Source organism: Mesocricetus auratus, unplaced genomic scaffold, assembly GCF_017639785.1.
Source record: "Mesocricetus auratus isolate SY011 unplaced genomic scaffold, BCM_Maur_2.0 Super-Scaffold_100006, whole genome shotgun sequence".
Taxonomy (NCBI): Eukaryota; Metazoa; Chordata; class Mammalia; order Rodentia; family Cricetidae; genus Mesocricetus; species Mesocricetus auratus.
This window is the reverse complement of record NW_024429190.1, coordinates 5,073,714-5,092,448: the sequence shown is the minus strand read 5'-3', so window position 1 is coordinate 5,092,448 and position 18,735 is coordinate 5,073,714. Positions and strand designations below refer to the sequence as shown.

The window sequence follows — 18,735 nt, the reverse complement described above, 5'->3', positions numbered from 1 at the left end:
CTCTCAAGGAAATAGCTTCTTTTTACATGATATAACCCCAGAAAGGGTAGTAATATATGCAGATTAACAGAACATTTAACAGAGATTTATGGCTAACCACTTATATCTTCACTAACTCTGTTCAACACCAGGCTTACAAAAAATTTAAACAAGACAACGTAAGAGCGAGGTGTAGGTGGCACACACCTTTAATCCCAGCACTACAGGAGTATATAAGCAGAAGCAAGGTCTCAGGAAAGATTCATTCTCTAGTCATGCTGAAGACAGAAGGATCTGTTCTCCAGACATGCTGAGAAGAGGCAGCAGTCTGAGACTTGTTGAAGATTTCATGTGTGGATCAACCATGTCAGCCTGAGCTTGAGGTGAGATCTGGCTGTCACTGCTTTGCTTTTCTGACCTTCAGCTTGATTTGAACACCAGTATTAGTCTCAGGATCTTTTATTTATTCATGTTATAGTTAATTTTGCTAAGTTTTTGCTATTTAGATAAACTGAGTCTTACAGAAAGAGCCTGCAATATTCTGTAATGGGTGCACTATGAAAATATTAAAAAATAAGGTCCCATGTCTTTTTATGGACTGCAATTATGAATTAAAGTCTTATCTTGATGCTAAAAGGTGTTCAATTAAATCTTTAACTCTTTCCTTTTTCTTTTTCTTTTTTTTGTTTTTTTGGTTTTTTTCGAGACAGGGTTTCTCTGTATTGTTTTGGAGACTGTCCTGGAACTCACTCTGTAGACCAGGCTGGCCTCTAACTCACAGAGATCCGCCTGCCTCTGCCTCCCGAGTGCTGGGATTAAAGGCATGCGCCATCAACGCCAGGCATTAACTCTTTTCAAGGCTCAAACTTAAAAGGGACAAAGCTGTAAAATTTCTTGTCCTATGAAAGCTAACTTGTAAACTGTTAAGGATAATTAAGACACGTAAGTTAATGCTCAGTCACTTTATAAATGATCAAATATTTAATGTGCAGTCATGCCAAGCACAAATGTAATTCATTTGCAATGACGGGCTTTATTTGGCCTCCTCTATGTATTTTCCAAGGTTAAACCTAAAAAGAAAGTTTGCTTTAAGTCAGATATACTTGGTAGGCATATTTCAAAGAAAAGGACAACAATTCAGTTTTACTCAAATGTTTCCCTATCAAGAATACAAAGATCTGATGTTTGCTGATACCTGCCAAGGTAGTCAGAGACCTACCCAATCCATACCTGAAAAACTCTTATAAAGTCAAATCTATTCTGAATCTCCACAACTCCAAGAGCATTGGAGTATACAGTTACTTTTACTTGTGACCTGTTTGAAACTGGAAAATTCTCTTCAACAAGAAAAGAGACATCTTAAATTCTTTTTTTGTTTTCTTTTTATTATTTTTAAAATTTTTATTATTTTTCATATTTTAAATCAATCTTTTACTTATCAGTCCCAGTTCCCAATCCCTCTTATAATTGCAAAGTTAAATCTCATATATGAACTATCAGTAGCTATAATCTTACATTTTTCTTCCTTTGTTGCTTTTCCTTTTGGAATTTCTGATATATATATATATATATATATATATATACTTTCAATTATTACAGTCTCACACTGTTTTCCTTTTAGTCTACAGCATCATTAGATTCCTTCGTGGAACTCTTCTTTCCTCTTCGGCAACATTCTCAATGTATAGCCAGCAGTATATAGTCTATAGACTAGAAGCTCCCATGTCTAAACTCAGAAATTTAGACAATGAAGACAGCTGCCACACCAGGTGTAGTGGCCCTTGACATTCTAACAGCACAGGGCAAGCCTATGTGATAGGATGCTATGTATATACCTCTGCTGTATGCTTTATTGTTTATATGGTTTGGGTCCTAAGTAATGGTATCATTTTTCCATATTCCAAATAATGGTAATCCTTTAATTTCCAAGGTCAAATCTTCTCATATTCTACTTACTTCAGATAGGATGAGACTATTGAGCTTTGAATAGGTAGACTATGTTCAGCAGGTATGAAGTCATGGAAATGCATCTTCAGCAATAACTAAGGGATCGAGGTTTCACAGAGGAAAATTAAGGCATGATGAAAAACATCAAACAGGAAAAGTTAAGAAAATACTAATTTGCCTCGCCTACATCTGGTCAATGTCTCACCAGCTAAAAGTCGAGTACTCCACCACAATTAACATTAATGGTAATGTGGTTTGCATAGAGAGAATATTCTTTCACATAAAGATTGTAAATAAGAATGCTAACACAGTACTGAACCATGCTTTAGCCCTACACATGTATGTCCATTGGGTATGGCTTTATACCTTTCCAAAACATACACCTAAAATTTTCTGGAAATTACACATTCAAAATTAAACTTCAATGACAGTAAAAATATCTCAACTTTCTATGCAACCCTGTGACCTAAGATGACATTATCAACTGTAATCCTAGACAATGTACTCAAGAAACCATCCTATCAACTCACTTATACCAAAAACATTCCTTAAGAGTGCTTTGGTGTCTCTTTTCTTGCTCTCCTCTATCCATCTTCCAACTCAATCTGGTACTAGGAAATTGTACAGAGTTCCACAAGGATGACCCCAACTAGCAATCTAAGCAATAGTGGAGAGGCTACCTTAAATGCCCTTCCCCTATAATGAGATTGATGACTACCTTAAATGTCATCCTAGAGCCTTCATCCAGTAGTTTATGGAAAGAGAAGCAGAGATCCACAGCTAAGCACTGAGCCGTACTCCTGGAATCCAGTTGTAGAGAGGGAGGAGTGACAAATAAAAGGGTCAAGACCACGCTGGGAAAGCCCATATAAACAGCTGACCTGAGCAAGAGGTAACTCAAGGACTCCAGTCTGACAGCTGGGGAACCAACATAGAACCAAACCAGGCCCCCTGAACATGGGTGTCAGCTAGGAGCACTGGACAGTCTACGAACCTCTGGCAGAGGAACAGGTATTTATCCCTAGTGCACAAATGGACTTTGGGAGCCCATTCCCCATGGAGGGATACTCTCTCAGCCGAGATACATGGAGGAGGGCCTAGGCCCTGCCCCAAATGATGTGACAGATTTTGATGATCCCTCATGGAAGGCCTCACCCTGCCTGGGGAGTGGATGGGGGATGGAATGGGGGAATTCGCAGAGGCCATGGGAGGGAGAGGAAACTGGCAATGATATGTAAAATAAGTTCTAATTTAAATAAAATTTATAAAAAATAAATTCCTTAGTGATCTTCTGAAATCTACTTTCCGAAATCACTGAAATCATATACACAGCTACTCTAAAGACACTTAAGCACAACAATTATGCATGGCCCCTATGCTTGGATTGTACTCTCTTTTCTTAAACAGTACCCATATTAGCTACCATGCTTAAAGGTAAGTTAAAATATCTTTTTAATAAGCTCCAAGTCTGCTTCAAACTGATTGGTCCTGAAATTCTTTTCTTTTTACAATGAATTCAAGAATCTGAGGCCCCATCTTAGTGGATATCTCTGAGAAGAACTCCTTAGGCTGGTACAGAACAGTATAGAGCTATTTCCAGCTCTGTCTCTGACAGGCTAGCACGCAAAAATCAAGCAAGATAATACATCACAGTTGAATTTTAAAAGCACATTTTTTCTCAATTGATGGCAGAAAGGTATTTTGATGTTAACACACATTCACGACAAAAAAATAAGAATATAAATGATTAGCAGAATCAAAACCACGTAGTAGTTCAGATAACATCATAGAGAATATTAAAAGACTGAAAGCTCTTCCTCCATGATAAAGAAGAAGCATGGTTTGATTCTTCTATTTAAAATAGTCTGGAGAAATCACAGGTACAACAAATAAGGAAATAAAAGAACAATTTGATTTGGGAAGGAAATTATATTATTCTGTTGTGTATGAAATAATTTTATAAGCAGCAAACCTAGAAGCCTCCACACCACCATTAACTTGGGAATCTAAAATAAATAAATTCACAGGAGTTGTAGAATGCATAATTTATAGGAAATAAAACACCTGGCTTACCATACATTAAAAATGGAAGAATCATCAAAGGAAATTAAACTCATGATTCTACTTACAATACCATCAAAAAGAAAGATAGCCAAGAACATGAAAAACATGTTTGCTGAAAATTACCAAATGTTGCTTGGAAATTAACTCTACTGTGCAGTTCAATGTTACAGGGACTTAAATGCCAGCCAACTGCTAGATAGCTACAGCCTGTCCCTCAAGCGAAGTATTTGAAGGGTTATTGGATTTTGGTAGCACACTTAAAGATCTGAGCATGTTTCCTTCCACACTTCCCAACACACTTGAACTTGGGACACATGCCTTAGTTAGAACATCCAAGTTCACATCCCTGGAGTAGGATGAGAACTTGGAGTCTCAAGAGTATGCACACAGAATATAAGCAAGTGTCCTCACTAGAGGCTAGTGGTATGCAAGGAAGGGAAGCTACTGAGGATAGCAGCTCTGTTAAACTAAGACCTGTCCAGCACCAGCCTACATCATAGGAAAGACAAGTCTCCAGGTCCAAATGATCCACCTCCTTTTTCAGCCTGGGAGCCTAGAAACTCTAGGGAATCTAGAAAAGCCACTTGAATATTCATATTCCTTCTGTCTGCCTATGTTTCCCTTTTCAACTTTTTACTATTTTCAATCATATTGTAACATTGAATTATTTTTAGTAAAGGTTCTGTTTGTGGTTTTTATTCTATTTCTGTGTTTTTTATACTTTTTTCATTATGGGGCAGTCATTTTTTTATTAATTGTTATTTCCTCTCTTTCATAACGTTCTTCCCCACTCAATGGTTTTCCTTTAGTTAATATGGGTTGTTTCCTATTCCCTAGTCCTCTAATGCACTAATTCATTTACTATCTTTACATCTGCAGAGATGAAATTAACTTCAGAGGGCATACTACAATATTGTAAATATAATTTTACTAATATTTTGAGAACTTCTTATATGTATAAAATGAATTTTTATCATATTCCTTCCCTATCTCTTCCCACATCTCCCATATGTCTCCCTACTTTCATATCTTACATTTTATTACACAATAAGTCCAATTAGTGCTGACCATAAGCACATGGGTGTGGGGCCATACACTGGAGCATGATCTCAGTCTTGCCCCCCCACACATACCCAGTTCTAAGAATGGGAAATGGATTTAATTTGGGGTATTAGGTGTGTTATTAAGAGTTGAGCTTGAACGCTTTCTTTATTGATGGCTGCTTTTAAGCCAACTATGGTTAACTGGTTAAGTATCTTATTCACTATCTGAGGTTGTTTCCATTCCTAAAGAGCTGTCCCTCTTTAGGCTACATTTTAAGCTTACATTTATATTAGTGATTTATATGGTAGGATTAAAGTTGAACTAAAATTCTTTATTGGGTAACTAGCTATCACCACCTCCTGCACTCTAGTCCCTTTTGCTGCCCATGGAACTAGGTAAGCTTGGGCCTGTTTCCAGCCTGCTGTCCTGTGCCCTGCTCAGAGTCACCTGAGGCATGGGGACTGTGCACTGGGGAACCCATCCCGGAAGTCCAGCCCACCCAGAGATTGCCAAGGCCCCAATACTAGTGCCTCCTCCATCCACGGGAAGAGGAGAGCCATCAGAATATTGAACCTGCTTGCACCCACCGGAAGGGAACCCCGGTGCCATACCCACCAGGAGAGGAAGATATTCCATCTGCATCCACTGGAAGAAGGGATGGGAAGAAGACAATATAGAAACAAATTCAACAACAGAAAAACCAGTATGACACCACCATAGTCTAGGGACTCTACACCAGCAAGACCCGGATATCCCAATGCAGATGAAGCAAAAGAGAAGGACCTAAAAAACAACTTTATGAAGATATTAGAGACCCTGAAAGAGGAAATGAGAAAAATCATTTAAAGAAATAGAAGCAAAAACAAAAAATACAAAAAATAAGGAAAAGATAAACCAAAAACATTCAAGAAATAAAGAAATCTCTTAAAGAAAACAAGGAAAGCCAAGAAAAAAACAACAAGTGAAGAAAACAATTCAAACAGTTCAAGGTTTGAAAGCTGAAATAAAAACAATAAAGAAAACAGGTTGAGTGAATACTGGAAACAGAAAAGCTGAGTAAACAATCAGGAACTACAGATGTAAGCAAAACCAACAGAATACAAGAGATGGAGGAGAAAAATCTCAGGTGTTGAAGATTCACTAGAAGAAATAGTCATCGATCAAAGAAAATCTCAAGTCCAACACATTTTTAACACAAAATATTCAGAAAATATGGAACACCGTGAAAAGGCCAAACCTTAGGATAATAGGTATAGTGCCGGGCATTGGTGGTATGTGCCTTTAATCCCAGCACTCGGGAGGCAGAGGCAGGCTGATCTCTGTGAGTTCTAGGCCAGCCTGGTCTACAACAGCTAGTTCCAGGATAGCCTCCAAAGCAATACAGAGAAACCCTGTCTCAAAAAAAAAAAAAAAGAAGGAAAGAATAATAGAGAAGGTGAAGAAATCCAGCTCAAGGGAGAAAACATATTCAACAAAATCATTATAAAGGCAGACCTATCAGATTTATACCTGACTTCTCAATGGAAACTATGAAAGCCAGAATGTCCAGGATAGATGTCCTACAAACGTTCTGGTTTCAGTGCAGAATTCTATCAGAAATTCAAAGAAGAGCTAATACCAATACTCCTCAAAGTGTTCCACATAATAGAAGCAGAAGAGTAACTGCCAAACTCTTTTTACTAGGATACAATTACTTGGTACTTAAACAACACAAAGACACAACTAAGAAAGAGAACTGAACAAATACTCAATGCAAAAATACTCAATACTCAATAAAATACTAACAAATTGAATCCAAGAACACATCAGGAAAATCATCCACCATGATCAAGTAGGCTTCCTTCCAGAGATGCAAGGACAATTCAACACATGAAAATCCATCAATGTAATCCACCATATGAACAAACTGAAAAAGAAAAACCACATGATCACCTCACTCGATGCTGAAAAAGCCTTTGACAGAATCCAACACTAATTCATGATAACAGTCTTGAAGAGATCAGGGATAACAGAAACATAACTGAACATAATAAAAGCAATATACAGTAAACCAACAGCCAACATCAAACTAAATGGAGAGAAACTCAACACAATTCTTCTAAAATCAGGAACAAGACAAGGCTGTCCCCTCTATCCATACCTGTTCAATATTGTACTTGAAGTTCTAGCTAGATCAATAAGACAACCAAAGGAGATCAAAGGGATACAAATTGGAGAAGAAAAAGGCAAACTTTCACTATTTGCAGGTTATAAGATCGTTTATCTAAATGACATGAAAAATTCTACCAAGTAACTTTCTACAGCTGATAAACACCTTCAGAAAAGTGGCAGGATACAAGATTAACTCAAAAAAAAACAGCAGACCTATTTATAAAGATGATAAATGGGCTGAGAAAGAAATCAGAGAAACAACACCCTTTACAATTGCCACAACCAACATAAAATATCTTGGGGTAACTATAACCAAACAAGTGAAAGACCTGTATGACAAGAACTTTGATTCTTTAAAGAAAGAAATGAAAGAAGATACCAGAAAATTGAAAGGTCTCCCATGCTCTTGGATAGGTAGGATCAACATAGTAAAAATAGTAATCTTTCCAAAAGCAATCTACAGATTCAATGCAATCCCCATTAAATCCCAGCACAATTCTTCACAGACCTTGAAAGGACAACACTCAGCTTTATATGAAAAAAAACAGGATAGCCAAAACAACCTGGTACAATAAAGGAACTTGCAGAGGAATCACCACCATCCCTGACTTCAAGCTCTACTATAGAAACGAAAACAGCTTGTTTTTTTGGCACAAAAATAGACAGGTAGACCAACGGAATCAAATTGCAGACACCTACAAACATCTGATTTTTGACAAAGAAGCTAAACTTATACAATGGAAAAAAGAAAGCATCTTCAACAAATAGTGCTGGCACAAGAGGATACTGACATGTAGAAGACTGCAGATAGATCCATATGAATCACCATGCACAAAACTTAAGTCCAAGTGGATCAAAGGCCTCAACATAAATTCAGCCACATTGAAACTCTTAGAAGAGAAAGTGGGAGGTACCCTTGAACGAATTGGTACAGGAGATCACTTCATGAACATAACTCCAGTAGCACAGACACTAAGATTGACAATCAATAATGGTACCTCCTGAAACTGAGACACTTATGTAAGGCAAAGGACACAGTCAACAAGACAAAACGGCAGCCCACAGAATGGGAAAAGATATTCACTAACCCCACATCTGACAGAGGGCTGATTTTCAAAGTATACAATGAACTCAGAAAGCTAGCCACCAAAACACCAGATAATCCAATTAAAAATTGGGTTACAGAACTAAATAGAGAATTCTCAATAGAGGGATCTAAAATGGCTGAAAGATGCTTAAGAAATTGCTCAACATCCTTAATCATCAGGGAAATGCAACTCAAAACAGCTCTGAGATACCATCTTACACTGGCCAGAATGGTGAAAACAAAAAACACCAATCGAAGTCTATGCTGGAGAGGATGTGGAGAAAGGGAAACACTCCTCCATTGCTGGTGGGAGTGCAAACCTGTGCAGCCACTTTAGAAATCAGTATGGTGGTTTCTCAGAATTATGGTAATCTATCTACCTGAAGATCCAGCAATTCCATTCTTAGGCATATACCCAAAGGATGCACATTCATACAACAAGTACATCTGTTCAACTATGTTCACAGCAGAGTTGTTTGTAATAGTCAGAACCTGGAAGCAACCTACATACCCCTCAACTGAAGAACTGATGGAGAAAACATGGTACATTTACACAATCGAGTATTACTCAGAGGGAAAAAAAACAATGAAATCTTGAAATTCTCAGGCAAATGGATGGAACTGGAAGAAGCAATCCTGAGTGAGGTAACCCAGTCACAGAAAGAGAAGCATGGTATGTACTCACTCATATATGGATATTAGACATAAAGGACTACTAACCTTCAGTCCACACCTCCAGGGAAGCTAAGAAAGAAGGAGAACCCTAAGAGAGACATATATTGCCCACTGGATTAGGGGAAAGGGACAAGATCTCCAGAGAAAATTGAGAGCACAGGGGGAGGAGGAGGGATGTAGGAAAAAGAGAAGGGGAGAAGAGGAGGGGAGAGAAGGATATGACTGATCAGGAAGACGGAGTCAGGGGAAGAATAGAGGGGAGCAAGAAAAGAGATACCTTGATAGAGGGAACCATTATAGGTTTAAAGATAAATCTGGAACTAGAAAAATGTCCAGAGATCCAAATGGATGACCCCTTACTAAGAATCTAAGTAATAACAGAGAGGCTACCTTAAATGCTCTTCCCCCATGATGAGATCAATGGCTACCTAATTGCCATCCTAGACCCTTCATCCAGTTGCTGATGGAAGCAGAAACACACACCCACCGCTAAACACTGAGCTGAACCCCTGGAATCCAGTTGTAGAGAGGGAGGAGTGATAATCAAAGGGGTCAAGACCATACTGGAGGAACCCACAGAAACAGTGTACCTGGCCAAGTGAGAGCATACAGACCCCAGTCATAAAGTTGGGGAACCAGCATTGAACCAAACCAAGCCCTCTGAATGTGAGTTCCAGTTAGGAGGCCTGGGAAGTCTATGGGACCTCTGACAGAAAAACCAGTGTTTATCCCTAGTGCATAAATGGACTTTGAGAGCCCATTCCTCAAGGACAGGTATGTTCTCCACCCAGATACAGGGAGGAGGACCTAGGCCCTCCCCCAAATGATGTCACAGACTTTGATGATCCCACATGGAAGGCCTCACCCTCCTTGGGTCATTGGATGGGGGTGCAATGGGGGAGGTCCGTGGGAGGCATGGGAGAATGGGAGGGAGAGGGAACTGGGATTTGTAAAATTCTTTCTAAACTAAATTTTAAAAAAGACCCATTCTATAAGTAAAAATCTATATATGATACTATAAATCTCACCCTACATTATTTTTGCCATTTTCTCATCTATGGCCCTTGGGGGTGCTAGTTGGCTTTAGTCAATTTTAAATGCATTTTTGTATCATCTTATGGTAGCTTGATTTTACGCTTTCAGTTGCATTGAGGCTAAATCTCAAAAGGAGACTGATCATTTAGTTTATATCCAGATAAATCCAAAAGAGATATCCAAATCAATAGACTACCAAATGGCAATACAGAAATACAAGACATGAAAACACAAGGTGATACAACTCCTTCAAGAGGTAATAAACCTTGAAGTACTAAATCCAAAGATACTGAGATGGGTAAAATGATAAATGAGAATCTCAAAAGTTCACTTGTAAATATTGTAAAGACTATACAAACAAGTGATGAATAAGTATATAAAAGTCAATTTAGGACTTAAAGAAAGCCAACAACATTGATGAGAAAGTTAGCAAGAAAATTGAGATTCCCTTCCCCAAAAAAACTGGAAGTAAAACATAAACCACTTCTACATTAATATTCCCAAGAGATAACACCAAACATAAGAATTAATTTCAGGAATGAAAAGGTAGGGCTAGATGGTAGAACAAACACTAATACAACCAACCAGTACACGGTTAAACTCTGTGAGTTCAAGGCCAGCCTGGTCTACAGAGAAAGTTCCAGGATAGACAGGGCTACACAGAGAAACCCAGAAGGAGGAAGAAGGAAGAAGGAAGGAAGAAAGGAAGGAAGGGAGAAGAGGAAGAAGAAGAAGAAGAAGAAGTAGAAGAAGAAGAAGAAGAAGAAGAAGAAGAAGAAGAAGAAGAAGAGGAAGAGGAAGAGGAAGAGGAAGAGGAAGAGGAGGAGGAGGAAGAGGAGGAGGGAGAATGAGGTATATTCAGATATTAATAAATAATAAATAGATAAATAAATAAGCAAGCAAGTAAGGATAACTAAAATTTCCTCCAACTGTGGGATATAATACAGAGAGACCACACTAAAAACTCCATGTCACAGAAGGAAGAACAGAGATGAAAAAAACTAAATATATAAAAAAGTCTATTCAATAAAAGAATAGTGGACAATTTTCTGAACTATAGGGAAAAAATTGACAAGGAAACAATTGGCATTAGAACTTTAAACATGTTACCCCTGCACACACAAAAAATATAATGAACATGCCCAAACTACAAAGCTAAAAGCAGTGTTAGAAGTTGTGAGAGAAAAACAGCAAGTCACTTAAAAAGATAAACACATAAAAATAATACCAGACTTCTTAACATATAATATTAAAATCTAAGTAAGCATGCAATTATTTATTTTAAGCTCTAAAGTAAAATACTGTCAACCAAGACTGCCATATCCAACAGTTTCCTCTTTAAAGTAGCAGACACACAATGGTCTTTCTGGGTAAAGTTAAAGCTATATGTGAGCGCCCAGCCAGCACTGTAGAAGGAAAAAATAAACAGAGGAACACTAAACATAAAGGGAGCTGAAAGTTTCAACTGCAAGAGCACAAGAAAGAATAAATTCATGAGAGGCCTGGAGAAAGCAATGAGAACTAGGGAAGAACCCAGCTCATCACATAAAACAGCAAACCCTTCATATACATCAGGGTGATGAGGTCTGAGGGATGCTCAGTGGTGAAGAGCACTTGTTACTCCTGGACAGGACCTGGATTCAATTCCCAAATCCAGATTTCAGCTCATACCAACAGGAACTCCACTTCTGGGGATTCCGGCACTCCTGAATTCTACAGGCAGTACACACACGGTGACATACATACATGGAGGCAGAACATTCATACACATAAAATAAAAAATAACTAAATATGTTTAAATACAGGGAGAGCTGGTTGTGGTCGCACAGGCTGGTAGGATTTGCTGAAGGAAGTGAAGGCAGGAGGATCCGAGTTTGAGGTAAGTCTGGGCTACACATTTTAAGGACAGAAGGGAAAAATGGGGAGGGGGAGGGAAGGGGAGGGGAGGGAAGGGAGGGGAGGGGAGGGGAGGAGGGGAAGGGAGGGGAGGAGAGGGGAGGGGAGGGGAGGACAGGTGGTGGTTGTGCATGCCTTTAATCCCAGCACTTAGGAGGCAGAGGCAGGCAGAGCTCTGTGAATTTGAAGCCAGCCTGATCTACAGAGCAAGTTCAAGAATAGCCACATCTGTTACACAGAGAAACCCTGTCTAAAAAAAAAAAATAAGTTAGACAGATAGATAGACAGACAGACGACAGAAAGACAGATATAGATTCAAATGTAAAACAGAATGAATCCAAATAAAAAATTACAATTAAAATATTTAACATTACTCAAAATACCAACAAAAATCTGGGTGGTTATTAGGAAATATTTTGAAAACTAAAGTTTCAAGAAAAAAAACTAAAAGAATATACAAATTGCTAGAAACACAATCTATCAAAATTAAGTCAAGGAAATTGAAATCAAAGAAAGTAATAAGTTCCTAGCAAAGCAATAATCAGATAGATTCATTGTTAAATTCTACAAGAGTTTTAAAGAATAGCTACAACAGTCCTCCTCTTAGAATTTAATAAAAATAGAAAGTTAAGGAATATTACCAAAGTCATTTTATGAAGTCACTATAATCTGGATATCAAATCTAGATGAGGACACAATACAAAGAAAAAACTAAATATAAATTTCTTACTGAACACATAAGAAAATCTTCTCAATAAATACTTGTAAACTGAATTCGACAATATACTGAAAACAACTCCATCACCAAATCAGTTTAAATCCATGAATGTGACAATGTTTCAACACATACAAGTCAATAGATAAGATATGGCAGCACATAAATTTAAGAACAAGCAATTTCAGAGGCAGAATGTCCTTTGATACAACCTTTCATATAGACTCCTGAAAGAAAGTCAGAGTAGAAGGAACATACGTCAATATTTAAAAGGCTTATACAAAGAATCTAGAGCCAATATCATAGTAAATTGGGTAAAGCTAAGAAACTTTTCCTAAAATTCAGAAAAAGACAAGTGTGTTCATTCTCTCCATTATTATTCAATATAGTGAATGAAGTCTTAGCTTTAGCTAAGGCATGAGATGGACATAAAAGAAGGAGAGGCTGGAGATATGACTCCCAGAACTCAAAGAGTGACTCACAGCCATCTGCAACTCCAGTCCCAGGAGGTCCTATCCCATCTCTCCAATCCACAGAAATTGGACATGCACATGGGGGGGTGCATACACATACTTTAAATTTTTATATAATACTATAGTTATACTATTCCTACCTCTACATGCCCTCCTTAAAATCCATGGCTTCTTTCATTAACTGTTAATATATGCAGGTATTATATACATGTATTCATAAATAAAGCCTGCTCCATCTATACACACACACATATTTAAAAAAATAGGGAAAAAAGAAGTCAAATTTTCCTTATTTTCAGATGATATGACCCTATATTTAAAAAATCCTGGAGACTCTGCCAGAAAACTCCTGAATTTGACAAAGACATTCAGCAAATTGGCAGAATTAAAAATCAACATAAAATATCAGGAGCTTTTCTATATACCATTAATGAAATTGTTGAAAATAAGTATGGAAAATAGTCCAATTTACTACCTTAAATATATCTTTAAATAAAACTAACAAGACAGGTGAAATACTTCTATAATCCATGATCACGGAATGGCAAAATTTATATTCTGGTAATGTTTATATTAATAAAACTTGAAAATTCAAAAAACTGTGCATTGAAATTTCAATGATATTATTCATAAAACTCAGTAAAAAAAATCCAAAACTTAACACGGAAGCACAAAGAACTTAAGTAACTAGTGGAAGTGTGGTGAGCACTGATGGAGACTTAGGACTGCACCTCAGTCATGGTGACAAAGATAACAAGGTAGTGGCACAAAAATAAGACATAGAAACTAATGGACCAAAGAGGAGACTCAGAAGCAGACATACAGCAGCTGTAGCCACTTGCTACAAGGTACCAAGAACACACACAGAGTCCTTTAAAGGTGTGACCCCTGGTAAACTGATGATGTTCCAAAGGCCCTACTATATGCAGGTGACAACACTAATTAAACTCAGTGGATTGAAAAAAGAAAAAGAGGGTATGAAGTAGGGAGTGGTTTATGGGGGCAATCTGGGAACAACTGGAGGTGTGAATTGGGAGATAATATGACCAAAATACATTATTTAAATCCACAGATCCAATGAAGCTAAGTAACAAGGAAGGTTCAACAGGAACACGAGAATCACACTGTGAAGGTGAAATAGAATAGATACCATAGGTAGACAGGGGGGTGGAGTGGACATGGGAACAGAGTGTGGAGGGGGAGTGGGAGATGGAGGGAGACAGCACTTGCAAAGACAACTGAAATCATAGGCATCTCTGGGATGAGCTAGAAACCCAGTGCAATGAAAACTCCCAGAAATCTATTAGGGTGACCCTAACTAAGACTCCTAGCAATGGGAGACCAGGAGCCTGAACTGGCCATATCTTGTAAGCAGGCAAGACTTGCAATGGAGGGATTAGGATCCTAACCCAACCACATAACCTCTTAATTACAATTTGCTCTGCCTACAAGATATGCTGGGACAAAGGTGGCCAAGAAATTATGGGAGTGGCCAACCAATGACTGCTCCAGCTTGAGAACCACACTATGAGAGGGAACCCACCCCTGATAATGCCTGGAGGGACAAGACCCAACGCTGGATTTCCCAGACACCTAGAATAGAACCAAGCATGACTGGCAAAAAGGGGAAAAACTCAATCCAAGGATTCCTAATGATATTCTGCTATACTCATATACTATTGACTAGCTCAACTGTTATCAGACACTTCACCCAGCAACTGATAGAGAAAGAGGCACAGACCCACGGCCAAACATTCGGTGGACCTTGGAAAACCCTTTGGAACAGGGACAAGAAGGATTATGGGAGTCAGAGAGGCCAAGGACACCACTGAAAAACACACAGAATCAACTAACCGGGGCTCTAGGGACGCACAGAGACTGAACTGCCAACCAGAGAATGTGCATGGAACTGACCTGGGCCTTTTGCACATGTGTAACAGTTGTGTGGCCTGATCCTCTGTGGGACTCCTGGTAGAGGGAGTAGGGGCTGTCTCTGACTCTGTTGCCTGCTCTTGGGACCCTTTCTTCCAGCTGGGTTGCCTCCTCCAGCCTTAATAGTGAGAGGAGGTGCCTTGTCTTGCTGCAACTTGATATGTCTTGGCTGGCTGATACACATGGGAGGCCTGCACTTTTCTGAAGAGAAGGCAGAGGGTGTGTGTGGGGGGTGAGGTTTGGGGAGAGGGACTGGGGAGGACAGGAAGGAGGGAAAACTAATCAATCGGACTAGGAAAAAATTAATCAGTTAATAAAAAATACATTGTATACATGCATAAAATTCTCAAAGAATAAATAAAACTATATAAAAACAACTACATAAATAGCTATGTATGATGAAATACACTAGGAATCTAAGAACTCAGGCGGGTTAGGCAGGACAATTGCCATAAATTCAAAGTTAGCTTTGGCTACAGTGTGAGATCTTGTCTCAAACCACCAAAACAAAAGACTATCAACAAACCTACAAGGAGATTCCATTCCATCTCACTCGAGTCAGAATGGCTGTAATAAAGAGAACAAATAACAACACATTTGGTGAGAATGGTAAAATAAAATCCTTTATACTGTGCCTGAAAATGTAACTAGTTCAGCCACCATGGAAACCTGTATGGAGGTTGCTCAAAAAGCTAAAAATACAAACTACCCTGTGATCCAGTTATATCACTACCATATATACACCCCCCCAAAATCTAAGCTCCTAACAAGAAACAGGAACATCCATATTTACAGCAGCATGATTAAAGATAACTGAGATAAGAAACTTAGCTAGATGTCCATCCACAAATGAATGGATAGAGAATGTGAACTATATATTAAGACTGAGAAAGACAAATACGTTTTCTCTCACATGTGGTACACATAAACATGTACAGACATGCACACACATATATAAAACAAGTATAAAAGGAACCATTATGAGGAAGGGGTATAAGTAGAGAATATAAATGTTACATGTTCTCTTTCATATGTTAATCTAACTTTTATATACATACATAAATTTATGCATATACATATATACATAAATCATAACATTAGTAGAAGGTTGCAACCATTTATTTAATGTAAAATCTTGGATACACCTTTATGAGATATTTCTTAAATAGGGAAAATTTTAAAACAGATTATGGAAGAATCAGTTCTAGGATTCAAGAAGCCATGGGAGAATTATAGGGACATAAACAGGCATCCCAGGGTTGGAGAGACAGCCCAGTCATTAAAGGCTAGGTATCACAAAGACCCATTTTGAAGCTGTTCTTTCTTTTTACTATAGTGGTGGATATATATGACACTACTCAAGTATGAGACTGTGTATAGCCCAATATACAGAAATGGATATCAATAAATCATGAGATTACACCAACATCAATATCACTAAATGGTAACATCCTAACTGAATGGTAACATACGTCTATACCTTACTGTTCTTGTAAAACTAAACTTTCGGCTATAATTACATCCATAGTTTTACACTAAAATACTCAAAGAATTAATGCTGAATTTTACTACCAGTTTTAAAATGTGACCACAAATTCTATAGTACACATTGCATGACGGAAAAAAAAGCCAGAAAAAAGCCAGAAAATAAGACAAATATAATACTGATGTGTCTTCTAAAAAAAAAGGAAAAGAAAATATACTAGTCAATATTAACAGTCATTCATAGTACAACCCAGTCAATGAAGAGCAAAAGAGAACATCATCCCACTAAAGGGAAAATGATGTACAGCTCCATCAGACTTGACTGCTGAAAACGAAATGCCCTAAGTGCAGGGACAAGACAGCTCCAGTCGCATCACATCTATTCATTTTTGCACCGACTCTGGCCACTCAGATTAGACAAGATAAGTGAGTAGAGACTGAGGGAAAGATGTAACACTGTGGATGACATGACAGCTGCACAAAGGTATCCATGAGTTGACAGTCACAGCAAGTGGATAAGGCTAATATGCAAACATCTATGGAAACTGAAACACCTGGAAAAATGACAGCCATGATTTCTCCTTAACATAAATTAATTAACCATATGGAATAAGGCCAAATAAATGAAAATTCACTATTTATATAACCAATTACACAATATTAAATTTAAAGTAGTTTGTCAAGTTTCAATTATATTGATTTCTTATTTTGTAGTGGATGAAGTTTTAATTCATTGTTGAAATCCCTCACTGTAGGAATTTGTGTATCTTACAAATGGCTAACACAAAGACTATGATGAATCCTTAAACACTGGGCATTTTCAATCATTTTTTTTCTTCATTTCCACCAGCACATAACATACCTTAGATAATCTTTTGGAAGTTTCACAATTATGGTCTGTACATGGCTTGGATCCTTTTTCAGTGTCTATAGATGAAACTGAGAAAATATATTATATTTTATATTTGTTATGATACACTATACCAAGATACTTAAATTTTGAAAAATGAAATATCACTTGTCAACTACATCTCTTCCAATAAAAAGTCTGAATTTTTGTAATACTCAGTGTCTCAGCAAAATCCTAAGCCAAATATTTGCTTTTATATAAATCAGGGAAACCTCATTTCTACAATAATCTTAGGAATTAAGTTTCTCAGTAACTGCTGCTGGGATGTTTTGATTTTATAGTATTTAAGAACAAAATTGTTTCAACTTTTGCAACATAAGCATTATAACTTTGTATATAGTTTTCATCCTCTATCAACTTCTATTCATATGTATTGAGTACCACTACCCTAATTCGATGCTTAATATGTAGGTACAAACTAAAAAGGAAAGATAAACTATAATAATAATACTGGAAATGCAATTAGACTATAGTTGTGGCTATTTTAACCAATACAGTAAGCATGGTCATGCATATAGGCACATATTTATTTATACACATACAGGAGCAAATATCTGCAAAATACAGACCAATTGAGATAAATAAGTGAAAAACAGGAAAAGTCAATGGACAAAGCAATATTGAACTGATTGATGAGTGTCCTGCTGTACTAAGATTTCAGTCTCAAAGCAAGGGTGAGAAACAGGCACTACCAGGATTTCCAATAGCTAATCCTTACAGGGTATAATGTCAATCTCATATCCTAATATCTTTGTTAATTCCCAGTACCAATAAAAATATATGAGAAAAACTCTTACTTGAAACCTCAGACCTATAACTAATTCAGGAACAGTATTTAGTATATTAAGACTTTCACCTTATATGCTACAAAAAGGCTTAGCTTTGTCATTATTTACAGGTATGAAAACTGTACTTCAGTTTTCCAATTAAAATTATTTATAAAATAGTCAATATTAATTTTGATCATTTTCCATTAATACTACTTATACCGCTTTAGGCATTCCAGATTATTTTCTAATAAATCCTATGTCATCTGTATGCATGATCTTAACTGGTTCATTTTCCAACAATATTCAAATAGAAATAATTTTCCATAGAGCTATTTAATTGCCCATGTATTTATTAAGTCTAATGTCCCTGAGAAGTGAGACAGATTACCTGAAACAGCATAGACACTAGACTTTGAGAACAATTTTTAATGTGCTTAAAGAGCTGAAGGAAATAATGGGCAAATAACTAAAGAAAACAGTACATGTTACCATGACAAGAATATTAATAACATAAAATAAATTATAAAAAGTCTCTAATAACTCTAAGGCATGGAATTATAGCTGAGAGAAAT

General features: G+C 37.3%; 1 protein-coding gene across 5 annotated transcripts in view; it reads right to left on the bottom strand.

Annotated features, from left to right (window-relative positions):
• The window catches only part of LOC101840955 (zona pellucida binding protein), a 121,121-nt gene that overhangs the window by 38,951 nt on the left and 63,435 nt on the right, over window positions 1-18,735 (bottom strand). For all 5 annotated transcript variants that reach the window (XM_040746665.1, XM_040746662.1, XM_021234635.2 and 2 more), the window contains one exon: window positions 17,346-17,422. In XM_040746665.1, the coding sequence (XP_040602599.1) occupies window positions 17,346-17,422 (77 nt within the window). The remainder of the gene's footprint in view (window positions 1-17,345; window positions 17,423-18,735) is intronic.